Below are 11,758 nucleotides of genomic sequence, written 5' to 3'. Positions count from 1 at the left end.
TGTGATTGGGTAAAATCAATTACTCACTTTTAATAAAGTATTGAAGAAATGTGGTAAAAGACCATATAGATCCTCTTAATGTATAAAACCATGGAATGAAAATTTTAGTGTGCATCTTATGACCCTTTCAATATCTCTGAGGACTCCCCTTCCCAAAGGTTCTGCATTTCACAGGCTAATTTCCCTGATGAAGAAAACCATAGGAAAAGATTCCCCGTACTAAAATCATGCTTAACAGTGGGGACCCTTACCACTGCCCCTCCCACTTTCCTGATTCTCACCACTGAAGAGGGCTGAAGGAAGCCTTGTGTGTCTTTTCCTCCCCTTTTTCGTGGGCAGGAGAGGATTCCTCTGGCTAAGGTCGCTGTTAAGTAGGGGTCGTATCTTCACACAGAGATGGGGGACATGGACGTGACCTCCAAAGCACTGTGAAGCCTGTCCGATGCCTTATTTCCTACATGAGGAGGAGGCCAAAGGTCCTCTTGGTTTGGGGAGGCCTTCTGGAAGCAGCTGGACACACACACACTCTTCTTTCTCCCTCTGTGACTTGCTCCTGTTCCATGACCACCATTGTGAGGATGATCAAGATGACCTCTCTCCTGAAGGGGCAGAGTTGAAGTGCCTGGAGTGGGCTTTACACATGACTGCTGCCACACACGATACAGCGGCCCTCTAGATGCCAGAGATAGCCGTTGTGGCTACACATTGCCAGCAGAGTCCTTTGCCTCTGCCTCCTCAGGAATTGCTGGTGTCCAGTGTGGGTCCTGACAACTAGCAGTCTTGGGCAAAGGGAGGAGCTGGGGCCCACAAGGGCGAACGGCCGAACACAGCGGGGTACCAGGTGTAACATATGAATGGACGTAATGACTGGATCCTAAACGATTTCCAGTTGGCTACAGGTGGCATTGCACTTACCTTCTTTTCATTTCAATTAAAAACATTAAAAGACCATGGGCTAGAGAAATGGCTCCGCGGTTAAGAGTGCCTGCTGCTTTCGCAGAGGACTTGGTTTCAGTTCCTGGCACCCTGTCTGGCAGCTCACAGCTCCCTGTAACTCCAGCTCTGGGGGATCTGACACCTCTGGCCTCCAGGAGTACCTGCACTCACATGCACATAACCACATGCAGACATACATAACTACACACAATTTTTACATAACCTCATGCAGACATACATAACTACACACAATTTAAAAAAATAAATCTTTAAAAAAAAAACAGTTGTTTATGTGTGTATGTTTACATGTGTGCCACACTGAGTGTGGAAGTTAAAGGGACACTTTCAGAATAAGTTCTCTCCTTCCACTGCATGGACCCTGGGGCTAGAACTTAGGTCATGAAGCCTAGGGACATGCGCCTTGACCCACTGGGCTGTCCCACCAGCCCTAACGCTGCAAAAATACTATCCTTTCAGTCTTGAGAACACAGAACATAACCCAGGAGAAATCATTAGTCATTTCCAGGTGCACCTTTATTAGGAATGAGCCCTTCTCACTGAGACGGAGAAGGGACCTGCAGTTTCACAACAATTAAACATCATTGCAAGACATCAAAACAGAACATCAAAGTGTGGGTGGGAGGAATTTCCAAAACTTGACTTCCTTCACAGACATTCTTGTGTTTTGTTTGTTTGTTTTTTCTTTTTCATAGACATTCTTGGAAGCAGAGTTTTCGAATTTTGCATTTCATATTTAATTTTGCTTTTAGTCTAACTCATATCAATACACAGCTGCTTGGCATTTTCTTGGTATTCTCATGTAAGTGTGGATTATCTTCTGTGAGTTCTGGGACAGGGCAAGATCGAGCACGCTGACTCAGAGCAGTCATTGCTGAAGTGAGGTGGGTGTGGGGGGGAGATGCACGTGTGTGACTGAAAACAAGTTTACAATATCCAAGGATTTAATAACACTTTATAAAGCTGAGTTCTGGAAAATTATTTCAGCTGACCAGTACTAGCAGAGAACCAGCAACAGATTCACTGGAGATTTAGACAAACTTGGTTGAGAATTGTGGGCTAGAGGTAGAGATATGGTGGTACATGAAGAATGCATATTCTAACTAGTGTGGTCTGCTAAGCTTCTTGGCTGCAAGGTTAAAGCAAATTGCAACAGTTTTTAGCACTGAGGAAAAAAAGAAACAAAAGCTGTTTTTGTTCAAAATCCCAGTCACCAGGAAATACTGGCATCCTTTGTGATTCAGGTTAGCTCTCCGGCATTGGCATCAGCATGGCTGGACAGCTGCTGTGAGCATGGGGCCTGCTGGGTGGAAAAGAGATGAAGAACTAGATTTCACATCATAAGTAACTCGGTTTCCCCTCCCACACCAGAAGACACCAGTCATCGACTACAGCTGGCCTTGGGCGGGAGTTGCAGGAAACAGGCCCAGCACAGGGACAGCACAGGATGGAAGAAGGATGCTGACAGGCTCTGCTGTGAAGAGTCTAGCACCACACTTAGCACAGGGAGTGGGGAATGGCATTTCTTCATTCTTAACCTCAGCCTAAACTGCTGAACACGGTCTAGAACAGAAGCAAATGGGTACCACTAACTGGGTTTTTAGTGACTTAGAACTCAGTGTGAGTGCAGAAAGTTACCCTGAACAGACAGTGCTCACCAGCTGTGACGTTGCAAAAAGCTGTGAATTGCCAAAAGGATAAATTGTTGATCTGTGACTCATGCAGCCTCTCAAAGAACGTTGATGTTAAAGAATAATTATTTTCACCGGGAGGCAGATGGATTTCTAAGAGTTCAAGGCCAGCCTGGTCTACTGAGTTCCAGGACAGCCAGGGCTACACACAAAAAAACCCCTGAGGGAAAAAAATCATTACTTTCAGCAGGTGATGGTGGCCCACATCTTTTATCCCACTACTGGGGAGGCAGAGGCAAGAGGATCTCTGTGGGTTTGAGGCCAGCCTGGTCTACAGAGTGAGTTCCAGGACAGTCAGGGCTATACAGAGAAACCCTTTCTCAAAAAAAGAAAAAAATCATTACTTTCTTCTTCCATAAAATAAACACTTGAGTCTTTCTGTCTGTGAGTCCCTGGAAGCTTGCTAGCCTTGGTGCTGGAGGACACAGAGAGGTTACTCATCAGACCCAAGGTATCCTGGTGTTACTATAGCATTGAAGATCCATTAAGGGAAAGCTGTTGCCTCCCTCCAAAAGAGTGGAGTCTACCTCTCAGTGGAGACATGCCATTGTCTCCTCCCTTAAGTGTTGATCCAGTTGGGCTGGCCCATCACCTGTCCAAGGGACCACCTTCAAGAAGGCAGGCCCACCTCAAACCATGCTAAGGAAATAGGAAGAATAACTATCCCTTCAATGAGATGGTCTTTTCCTTTCTTACTGATGCAGTCTCTTACAGACATGCAGCTCTATAAGCTGCCGGTTTTTCTGAATCACCCAGAAGAGCTCGGCTTCTCCTTCCTTCTGTCTCTGTTCTGAGCATGCTTTTCCTCACACTTAGGCTTCACTCACTTCTCCTTCCTGACACTTCCATGATGACTTAGCTCAAAGGAAGTCGCTTTTTCGTTTCTATCTCCATGTTCCTCTTCTGGCAATGGCCAAGATTTACAACTTGCCCACCCTGAAGTTTTTCTTTCGAATTCTAATAAAATTGTTCGAGTCCATTCTTAAATTCTTTTGTCAGTAAGGCTAAGAACCCCAAGAGGGGACCTCAATTTCCTCAGCATCACTGGGTCCTTTCTAAACAATTATTCTCCCTGTAGTTTTCCACTGGGCCAAAGATCTCCTTTAGGTTTCCGATTTGGCATTTGAGAAGTCAGTTAGATCTAGCTCACATATAAACACAAGAAAAACAAACAAACGAGAACCCTTCATTTCACCTTGCACTGAAATCACAATCCCTCCTCATGGCCTCTGTGCTGTGGCCCTCCCTGTCTACAGTTCTTACTTCCTCCCCAATGTCCCTTTTTAAATCTTGCTTTCTACTGTCCCTTGGAAGTGCCTCCCTTGCTTCCCAAATCTCCCTCCTTCATCTTTAGCCAGCTGAATCCTTGCCAGGCAGCTCCTGTTGGGAAAGACCATCCTTTGCCGTCCTTAGGTGCAAGTGCCCCACCCCTGGCACATCCCACCACATTATTCTATTTGTCTCAGGAATGATTTAGTTGTTTGTGATCTGTCTATTTCTAGGGACTGGAAGTTCCATTTTTTTGTGTGCATTTATGTTTAGTACTTGTCTAACACAATACATTTGTTAAATAAAGGTACATTGAAAGGATTTCTCTCATTAGTTCAGTTCATCCCTCTGTAAAATGTAAAATTCATCCATTAGTGTTGTCTCAGTTCCTCAGATCGCCCCAACCCAGAATGTCCTCCTACCGCCTTACAGAAAATGGCAGCAGAATGCCTCAGTACATGTGCTGCCGGAGCGAGCACAAGCCACAGCCTCTCAATAACTGGGTCCGACTTACCTGCCCCCCTTCATTACTGCAGAGCTCCGATCTGCCTCAGGCGGGTCATCAGCTCCCCATTCTTCTGCATTTTAATCAGATCACTGCATCCTCCTATACAGTCTTTACCAATGAAGACGCGAGGGACCTGCAGCAGCAAAGAATCGGGACAGTTAAGGAGCCTCGTCACCTCCCCAGTGTTGCCCACCACGCTAAGCTCACAAACAGCTTTACAATCTTCTGAAGAAACTTTTTTAAAATGCTCTAAGAGTGGAAGCAGTCGTTAGAAAAACGGTACTAGGGCTGGGCTGTAGCTCAGAGGCAGAGCTACTGAGCAGGAGTTGAACCCTCAGCCCCAGGTAGGAAAAAGGTTTTCAGATCCAGTGAGCTGGGCATTGGCAGTTTTCTTCACTTTACAGACATATGTCAGGAACAAATTCTTATTGACACAGTGAGATCACCAGGCTTCCTTCTGGCTCTCCTGCAGCTGGGGCCAAACCTGAGACCATCAACTAAACCCCAGCAATCAGGAGCTGGGTAGGTCCAGGCTTATTAAATATTGCATCTCCCCATTATTAATACACTGTCCTCAACTAGAAGACAGCATGGTGCTGTTTTGAGTCTCCTGTAGTCCCTTGCTGTTGGTAAAATATCTAAATGCTGCAGCTCTGGGTCAAGGAAATTGATCTGTTCTGGCTCGCTGGCCAGACTGACTGGTGAATGTACTTGTGGAATCGGTCACTTCCCCTCCACAGGACCCGGCTCAGACACTCATCAGAGGCGAAGAGGCCTTCAGACTCCTTAGGAAGGAGGACATGCCCTCGCTGTGGCCAGGTAATGTCCAAACCAGGGCCGTCACACGAAGGCTGACTGGCAGTGAGGACAGGGATTCTAGGGCACCAGGGGTCAGGAGGCAGCAGGGCTTCTGAACACAATCATACTTGACAGATGGGCGGGGGTTAGGGGAACAGAATGAGAATGGTTTTCAGAGCATCCTATCTTCCTCAGAAGACACAGAACTTCAAAGTGAATTATTTAAAACGTGAGGAAGAGAAAAGAGGTTGAATTACTGTGGGTAAACTTTAGTAGCATGTTTTTTGTTTGTTTTATAGAGAGGGAGAACTAGGATTTAAAAATTAGAAAGCTGATAACGAAACCAAAACACCATGCCTCAGTCCAAAATCTGCAAGCTGCCTCTTTGCCTGACAATCAGAAGAAGCCACAGAACCCTTTCCGGCAGGTCTGCCTGGAGAGTACCCTTCAACCCCAGGAGAGGCTGGCTGCCAGGGGAAGGCCGGGTGGCTGTGGCGGATTTTGTAAAGGAGAGTGACACAACCTTGCTTCCGTTTGCTACAAGGAGAAACGTGCAGAAGATGTGGAAAGAACCCTAAAATCGCCACGGAATACTGGCTCCGTTTGGCAGGAAAGGAGGCCCCAAGTTTGAGGGCTTATTTGTTCCCATCTCCTCACACTTGGGGTGCTCTGTTGTACCCATAACAGCAGAGCCCCAGTGGTTCTGTTGAAGAGAGTGACTTGTTAAATTTGTTCAAGCTTTAAACAAGGAGACCATGTTTGACCATTTTTGAGTGTCTGTATTTTCAAAAACGATTCAAGCAGTCATCACTGTCCCTACAGCTTTCGACATCCCTGTTTTTCTTCCTGTGTGTGGAAGCCAAAGGTTGACACTGAGTAACTTCCTGCATCACTCTGTTTCTAAAAACTGAGGCAGATTTTTTTTTTTTCCTTTGTGGGTTCTGGGGTTTAATCTAAACTGTTGCCCTCAGGCTTGTGAGGTAAAAACATTTGATCCACTGAGGGTTTGGGCTAATTCCAGTGGCAAGAATGCCACAAAAAGCAAAAGGTCGGCTCCTGGGAGCTGGTTCTCCCCTTGACTGGGAATCAGAATCCTACAAGTTCTGGTTAAATAAGATGCAGGTTTCTTCTTTCAAGGCCCAATTTTGAGATTCAGACATAATGAGCTAAGGTCCAGGAGTTCGAATTTCTAAACATTTCTAAGGTGCTGGTCACCTTTCAATCACTGGTCTACACAGAACAGCCCCTGATTTCTCCTGGGGTGACTGAGGGCCCTCCCCACAACCCCCACCACACACATACACACACACACACACACACACACACACACATACACACACACACATACACACACACACACACACACACACACACACACACACACACACACACACACACACACACACACACTCACGCGCACACTCCCCTGTCCCCTTCCAAGCCCTATAGTGCTGCCTGAGACAGTCCCTGAAATCTGGCTGCACCCTAGTTTTTTGTACAGTCTGGCAAGAAGCTAGTTTGCCTTACAGCCTGAAGAAACGTAGCCCTCCCACCCCACCCCTCCCCGACCTCTTCCCCCTCCCCCCCTCCCCCCCTCTCACCCCTCAGCAAAGTTGTTTTCAACCATTCAGGCTGAGGGAGAGGAAGAAGCGTCTGTCACTCAAACCTCTGGCCCACCCTCTCCTGGGGAGGAAGTTGAGTCAAGTCTGCTCAGAGGAGGAAGAACTTTCAGCCTGAAATCAAGCTGGGAAACACTGCTCTGGGTTTCCTGGAGTGGGTTTTCCCAGCGTCCTCTGTAACCCTAGGGTTTACTTCCTGTGTGTGTTCAGGCCAGAGGCTGACAGTCTCTTCCTGATTTTTTTTTAACTGAGGCAGGGTCCTTGCTCCCCCTGTGCTGGGATTACAAGCAGGCTGCCCTGTATGCACAGCTCTTGTTTATGCTTGAAAGGTACAGGTTTTATCCACCGGGCCATCTGCCCAGCACCCGCATCTCCACTTCTGACCATCGTTGGCTAGGTTTCCTCAGACGCAGCTGCTCAAGGCTCCTTCAGCCCCTTCTTCTACCAGTTCTCACCTGGATTCTGTGCGGCCTCAGACCCTGCCCCTCCTACAGTCTCTTGTTCCTGTGAGAGATTCCTGGAAAGTACCCGAGTAGGCAGGGGCGGAAGACTGATTAGGGCTTCCGTGACTGTGAAGCCTGTGGACTGTGGATGTTTCCAGGCCAACTTTACAACCTTGAATCATCTCTAGCCTACTTTTCTGCCTCAACTGGGCTTTTTTATTGCTGTGAAGAGATACTAGGATCATGCCAACTCTTATAAGGAAAACATTAAATTGGAATGACTGGCTTACAGTTCAGAGGTTCAGTCCGTTATCATCACGGTGGGGAGCATGGCCTGCAGGCAGACGTGGTGCTGGAGCTGAAAGTGCTACACGGGAAGTTGAGCCAACGGCCACACTGAGTAAAGCTTGAGAAGAGACCTACCTCAAAGCCAGCCTCACATTGACACACTTCCTCCAACAAGACCACACCTACTCCAGCAAAGCTGTACCTAAAAATACCCTTTGCGGGCCATTTTCTTCCATACTACCACATTTGCCCACCTCAGTGTCAGACTTGATGACCACATAAGCATCTTTGGAATGTAGTAACTTAACAAAACCCTTCAGCTATCAGCCAGAGGGGTAAGAATGCTATCACACAACATCTATCTGCATGGCTATAACTTGCTGCTTTTGATGTTCCTTCCAAGCTCTTTTAAAAAGTGCTTCATCTGGCTCTCTTTATTCTGCTACTATAAAACTACTGCCGTGGACCGTGGATGCTGAGGTAACAACCCAGCTCCGTCGTCTCAGACCATGCCTTTCACTTGACTCTAGAATAACTGATCTCCTTTGAGGTGAGAGCAGTTTTTGCATTGATGATATACAGTGACCGGCATGACCCTTCCAAGAGTCAAATCGAGTCACTCTGAAAATCCAGCAGCGGCCTTGCTCACATGCAGCACAAGCTGGTTAACGGGAGGTTAGAGGTCTTAAGGCCTCAGATCTAACTCTTCTTACTCTAAGCCCTAGTGTCCATCATGCCAGCCTCCTGACTCGATGGGACACCAGCCACACTCTGGCACACAAGCTAGCCCTTACTGGTTGTCTGTTTTTTCCTTCACCTTAGTGAGGCCCTGATGGTTCCATTTAAACCAGTGAGTGACCTGCTGCCCACACCCTGCCTCCCCTTTCCTAGTTAACTTTCTTTGTAAGCACATCACTGCCACCTGCCAAATATACAATTCATTGTATTGTCTCCTACACAAAAGTGCGCATTTTAAAAGTAGGAGGTTTTTCATGCGTTTGAATTTTCACTCAAAAGCCTATTAGAGGGGGTTGGGAGTGAGGGTGGGAGTATGTCTACAGGATCAGGGATATGGCTCAAAAACAGCATGAGGGCCCTGAGTTCAGATCCTCAGCAGCCTGGTAAAAGCCAGGCATGGCGTGCACAATCCTGGGAGTGGGGTGCAGAGACAGGTAGATCCCACGGACGCACAGGCTAGACGGTCTAACCAAAACGGCAAGGGTGCAGGTTCAGCGAGACCTTGCCTCAAAAACACTAATGTGGAGAAGTGATTGAAAAACACATCCTGAGGTCAACCTCTGGTTGCCACACATTCATATATATATACACATGAATACACGCACGTGCTCGCTCACACACACACACACACACACACACACACACACACACACACACAGGCACGCGCACACCCACACCCCTCTTGAAATTTTAGACTTAAAAGGCCACCACTAAAGAGTGTTGCTTTACAAATCAGTGCAAACATCTGATAAATAAAGGTTTTTTTTTTTTCCCCTCCAGAAGAGGCTAAGACAACATCATCATTAATCCTGTTGTAGCTGGAACCACCTACAGATCTTTCACACTATTATTGATGGCTGCTCCCCACTCTGTATGATCTGAGCATGGGACTGTCTGAAAAGTTCCCAGGTGATTCCATTGGCAGCGAAGTTTGGGAACCTCTGTCCAGAAGGCCCCGTGCGGGAGCCAGCCAGGGGCCTGTAGAGTGGCCACACTTCTCTGTTCTTCCCACTCTCACCTTCGTCTCTGCTCCAAGACCTCATCCTATAGCTGTAAAATAAGCCCACCCTTGATCGGACCTAGCACACAGATTTTTGAATGAGACAGTTGCAGGCTTTATACCCAGATCACAGAGAAAATCATGAAGTTTGCACTAAACCCCAAGTAGGAAATGTGTTTCTGCCAACTGTCCCACAAGGTGCCCCGAAAGGGACTTAAGTGAGCTGGTATGACTGCCATCAGGGAAGACCCTGTGCCTCTCCCTTTGGCCATCAGACTTTCTAAACCATGGGCCTCAAAATGAATTTCCCCAGAACCCCTGTGCTGGGAAGGGCTGAAGTCCTGATCCCAGCTAGTGTAGGAACTTGCCTGACTGGAGGAGATTTCACAGTTCTGGGGCCCTTCCAGGACCAGCTGGACCTGAGATAACAAGCATGAGTCAATCGTGGGTGAGGACCTCACCTTGATCTGGCCTATAAACCTCCAGCCTTCTATCTGAACCTAAACCTTAGGCTGGGCACAGGGCTAGGTGGTAAAGTGCTCGCCCATGAGAGCGAGGACCTTAGTTTTATACCCCAGAATCTACAAAAAGGCTGGGTGCAAGTCACAATATTAGGGAGGCAAAGATAGAAGAACCCTAGGGATTCTCTGGCCGCCAGCCAATGCAGCCCAACCTGTGAACTCCATATTCAGTGAAGGACCCACTCTCAAAAATTTGATGATTGCTAGTGATAGAAGAAGTCACCCCCCAAAGATAGCCTCTGGGCTGTCTCACAAACGTACACACACACACACACACACACACACACACACACACACACACACACACACACTATACACACACCCTAAACTTTATAGACTTGGGAGCCACTGGACCTCTCTATTCATCTTCCCGGGGAAGCCTCACTGAATGTCTCTTCTCCCTGCTTTTCACTGTCACGTGTCTCTTTAATTGGTAGTGGAGGCAGGTGGCCAAGGTTCTTGGCTTGTTGGGGCTGCCAGATCCTAGGCTTTGTCCCCCACTCCAGTAACAGTGAGACAAGCTCGCCCTCCCAGCGCCAGAGTCCGTCAGGCTGGGCATCCCACCAGCAGCTCAGGCACAAAGGAAGCCTTCTCCGGGAAGAGGAGGTTCTGAGGGAGCCGCACAGTGTATTTGCAGAGCAGGATTCTGAAGTTGCCGCTCTCATCACTCAGCCCGGGGCACCGAGGCCAGAAACTGTCAGATCCTTCAGAAAGTTAGTGTGATAGCGAGGCTGAACAGCAGCGGGCCTGGAATATCCTACAATTAAGGCAGCAAAAGGGGCAAATGGGGGAGCAGAGGCTTCTCTTTCTAGTGGGTGGAGCTAGATACGAATGAACAAACCAGGTGATAAAGAAAGAAAGCCCAGAGAAAGGGAAACACAGGCTCACAAAGCCCACCAAGACACATGTGTTCCTTGACAGAGAAGCTGAAGGTCACACCAGCCTCGCAGCTGCCCCTGCCTTGTCATTCAAAACAGTGCTTCAAACAAAGCCTTCAGATGCACAGCGAACCCTCCAGCTCGGTTGCCAGGCCCACTGACCCGGCCGGCCGGCGGCCCCATACCATACATCGATCGCTGTGCTGCCTCCTGGTCCTGCTGCCTGCTCAGCTGACCAGTGTCTTCCCTCAGGTCCCTCCCCCACGCCCTGGAAAGCCCTCTGGATGCTTTGAAGGACAGAGTCCCGGTAGTGGCAACCTAGAAAAGGCACAGATGTCTGCACAGCTCTCAAAGGAAACAGCAACCCTCGAGCCTTTCCTTAGTGTTTGAACACACTCACTGTTCTCGCTCCGGTGAGCTGTTGTAAATAATCTTGAATCTCACTGGTGTTGTTGGTAGCTGTGATATCCACAAATTCCAGAAACCCTGGTTTGAAAGGCAACTGCCTGAGGATTTCTTGTGTCTCCTGGCAGTAAGGGCAGGTGGGCTTGATGAACACGACCACCTTCCCAGGCTGGATCTTGCGGTTCACAAACTCCTGAGCCATACTGACAGGGTGCAGCTTCCCCAGGAGGACCGCTCAGTTGAAGGTGTTGGTCGGGTGTAAAACGTGGCTTAGCCACAGCTCTCATTTAATAAGGAACCTCCTTGGAGGAGGAGTTAGCAAGCAGGATGATTCAGTTTTAAAGGGCCAGTCCCAAAGTCAATTCATTCCGGTATGATTCACCAGTTACTAGGCCTAGGAATGCACACTTGCTGTTCAATCCCTAATACATAGGCCAGGCTGTCTTTGTGTTCTCCGCCTTTGGCGATGCCTTTCCAATAGCAGGGATCAGCGCTCAGTCACCCTCAGAGGCGGCAGGACAGCACTGACAGCTTCTGGAGGAGGCTGCGACCTCTCAGAGCAAATTCTTTTCTCTTTTGGAGACATGGTTGTGTAAAACCTGTAAACACAATCATTCAGGAAAGCTTTGGCACTCATAGGAAGTGG

The 11,758-nt window shown here is 48.1% G+C and overlaps 1 protein-coding gene across 2 annotated transcripts; it reads right to left on the bottom strand.

Annotated features, from left to right (window-relative positions):
• Positions 1-1,601: 1,601 nt before the first annotated feature.
• Glrx (glutaredoxin) lies at positions 1,602-11,401 on the bottom strand. 2 transcript variants are annotated; one of them, XM_006986546.3, is made up of 3 exons: positions 11,108-11,401; positions 4,429-4,555; positions 1,602-2,257 (listed from the first exon to the last, which is right to left on the bottom strand). In XM_006986546.3, exons 1-2 carry the CDS (start codon positions 11,312-11,314, stop codon positions 4,442-4,444), a joined length of 321 nt encoding a protein of 106 aa, XP_006986608.1. In that variant the 5' UTR covers positions 11,315-11,401; the 3' UTR covers positions 1,602-2,257; positions 4,429-4,441. The 2 variants fall into 2 exon arrangements, with proteins under 2 accessions (XP_006986608.1, XP_006986609.1); XM_006986547.4 differs by having other exon boundaries at positions 1,862-2,254; positions 11,108-11,395.
• Positions 11,402-11,758: the final 357 nt, after the last annotated feature.

Source organism: Peromyscus maniculatus, chromosome 15, assembly GCF_049852395.1.
Source record: "Peromyscus maniculatus bairdii isolate BWxNUB_F1_BW_parent chromosome 15, HU_Pman_BW_mat_3.1, whole genome shotgun sequence".
NCBI classification, from domain to species: domain Eukaryota; kingdom Metazoa; phylum Chordata; class Mammalia; order Rodentia; family Cricetidae; genus Peromyscus; species Peromyscus maniculatus.
This window is presented reverse-complemented; position numbering and strand designations above follow the sequence as displayed.

What these genes read in the sequence shown, in the direction of transcription:
- Glrx (XM_006986546.3), bottom strand. Translation starts at nt 11,314, where the DNA reads ATGGCTCAGGAGTTTGTGAACCGCAAGATCCAGCCTGGGAAGGTGGTC. An exon ending in AGCTCACCGGAGCGAGAACA is followed by an intron (nt 4,556 to 11,107) that starts GTGAGTGTGTTC and finishes TTGCTGCTGCAG; the next exon opens with GTCCCTCGCGTCTTCATTGG.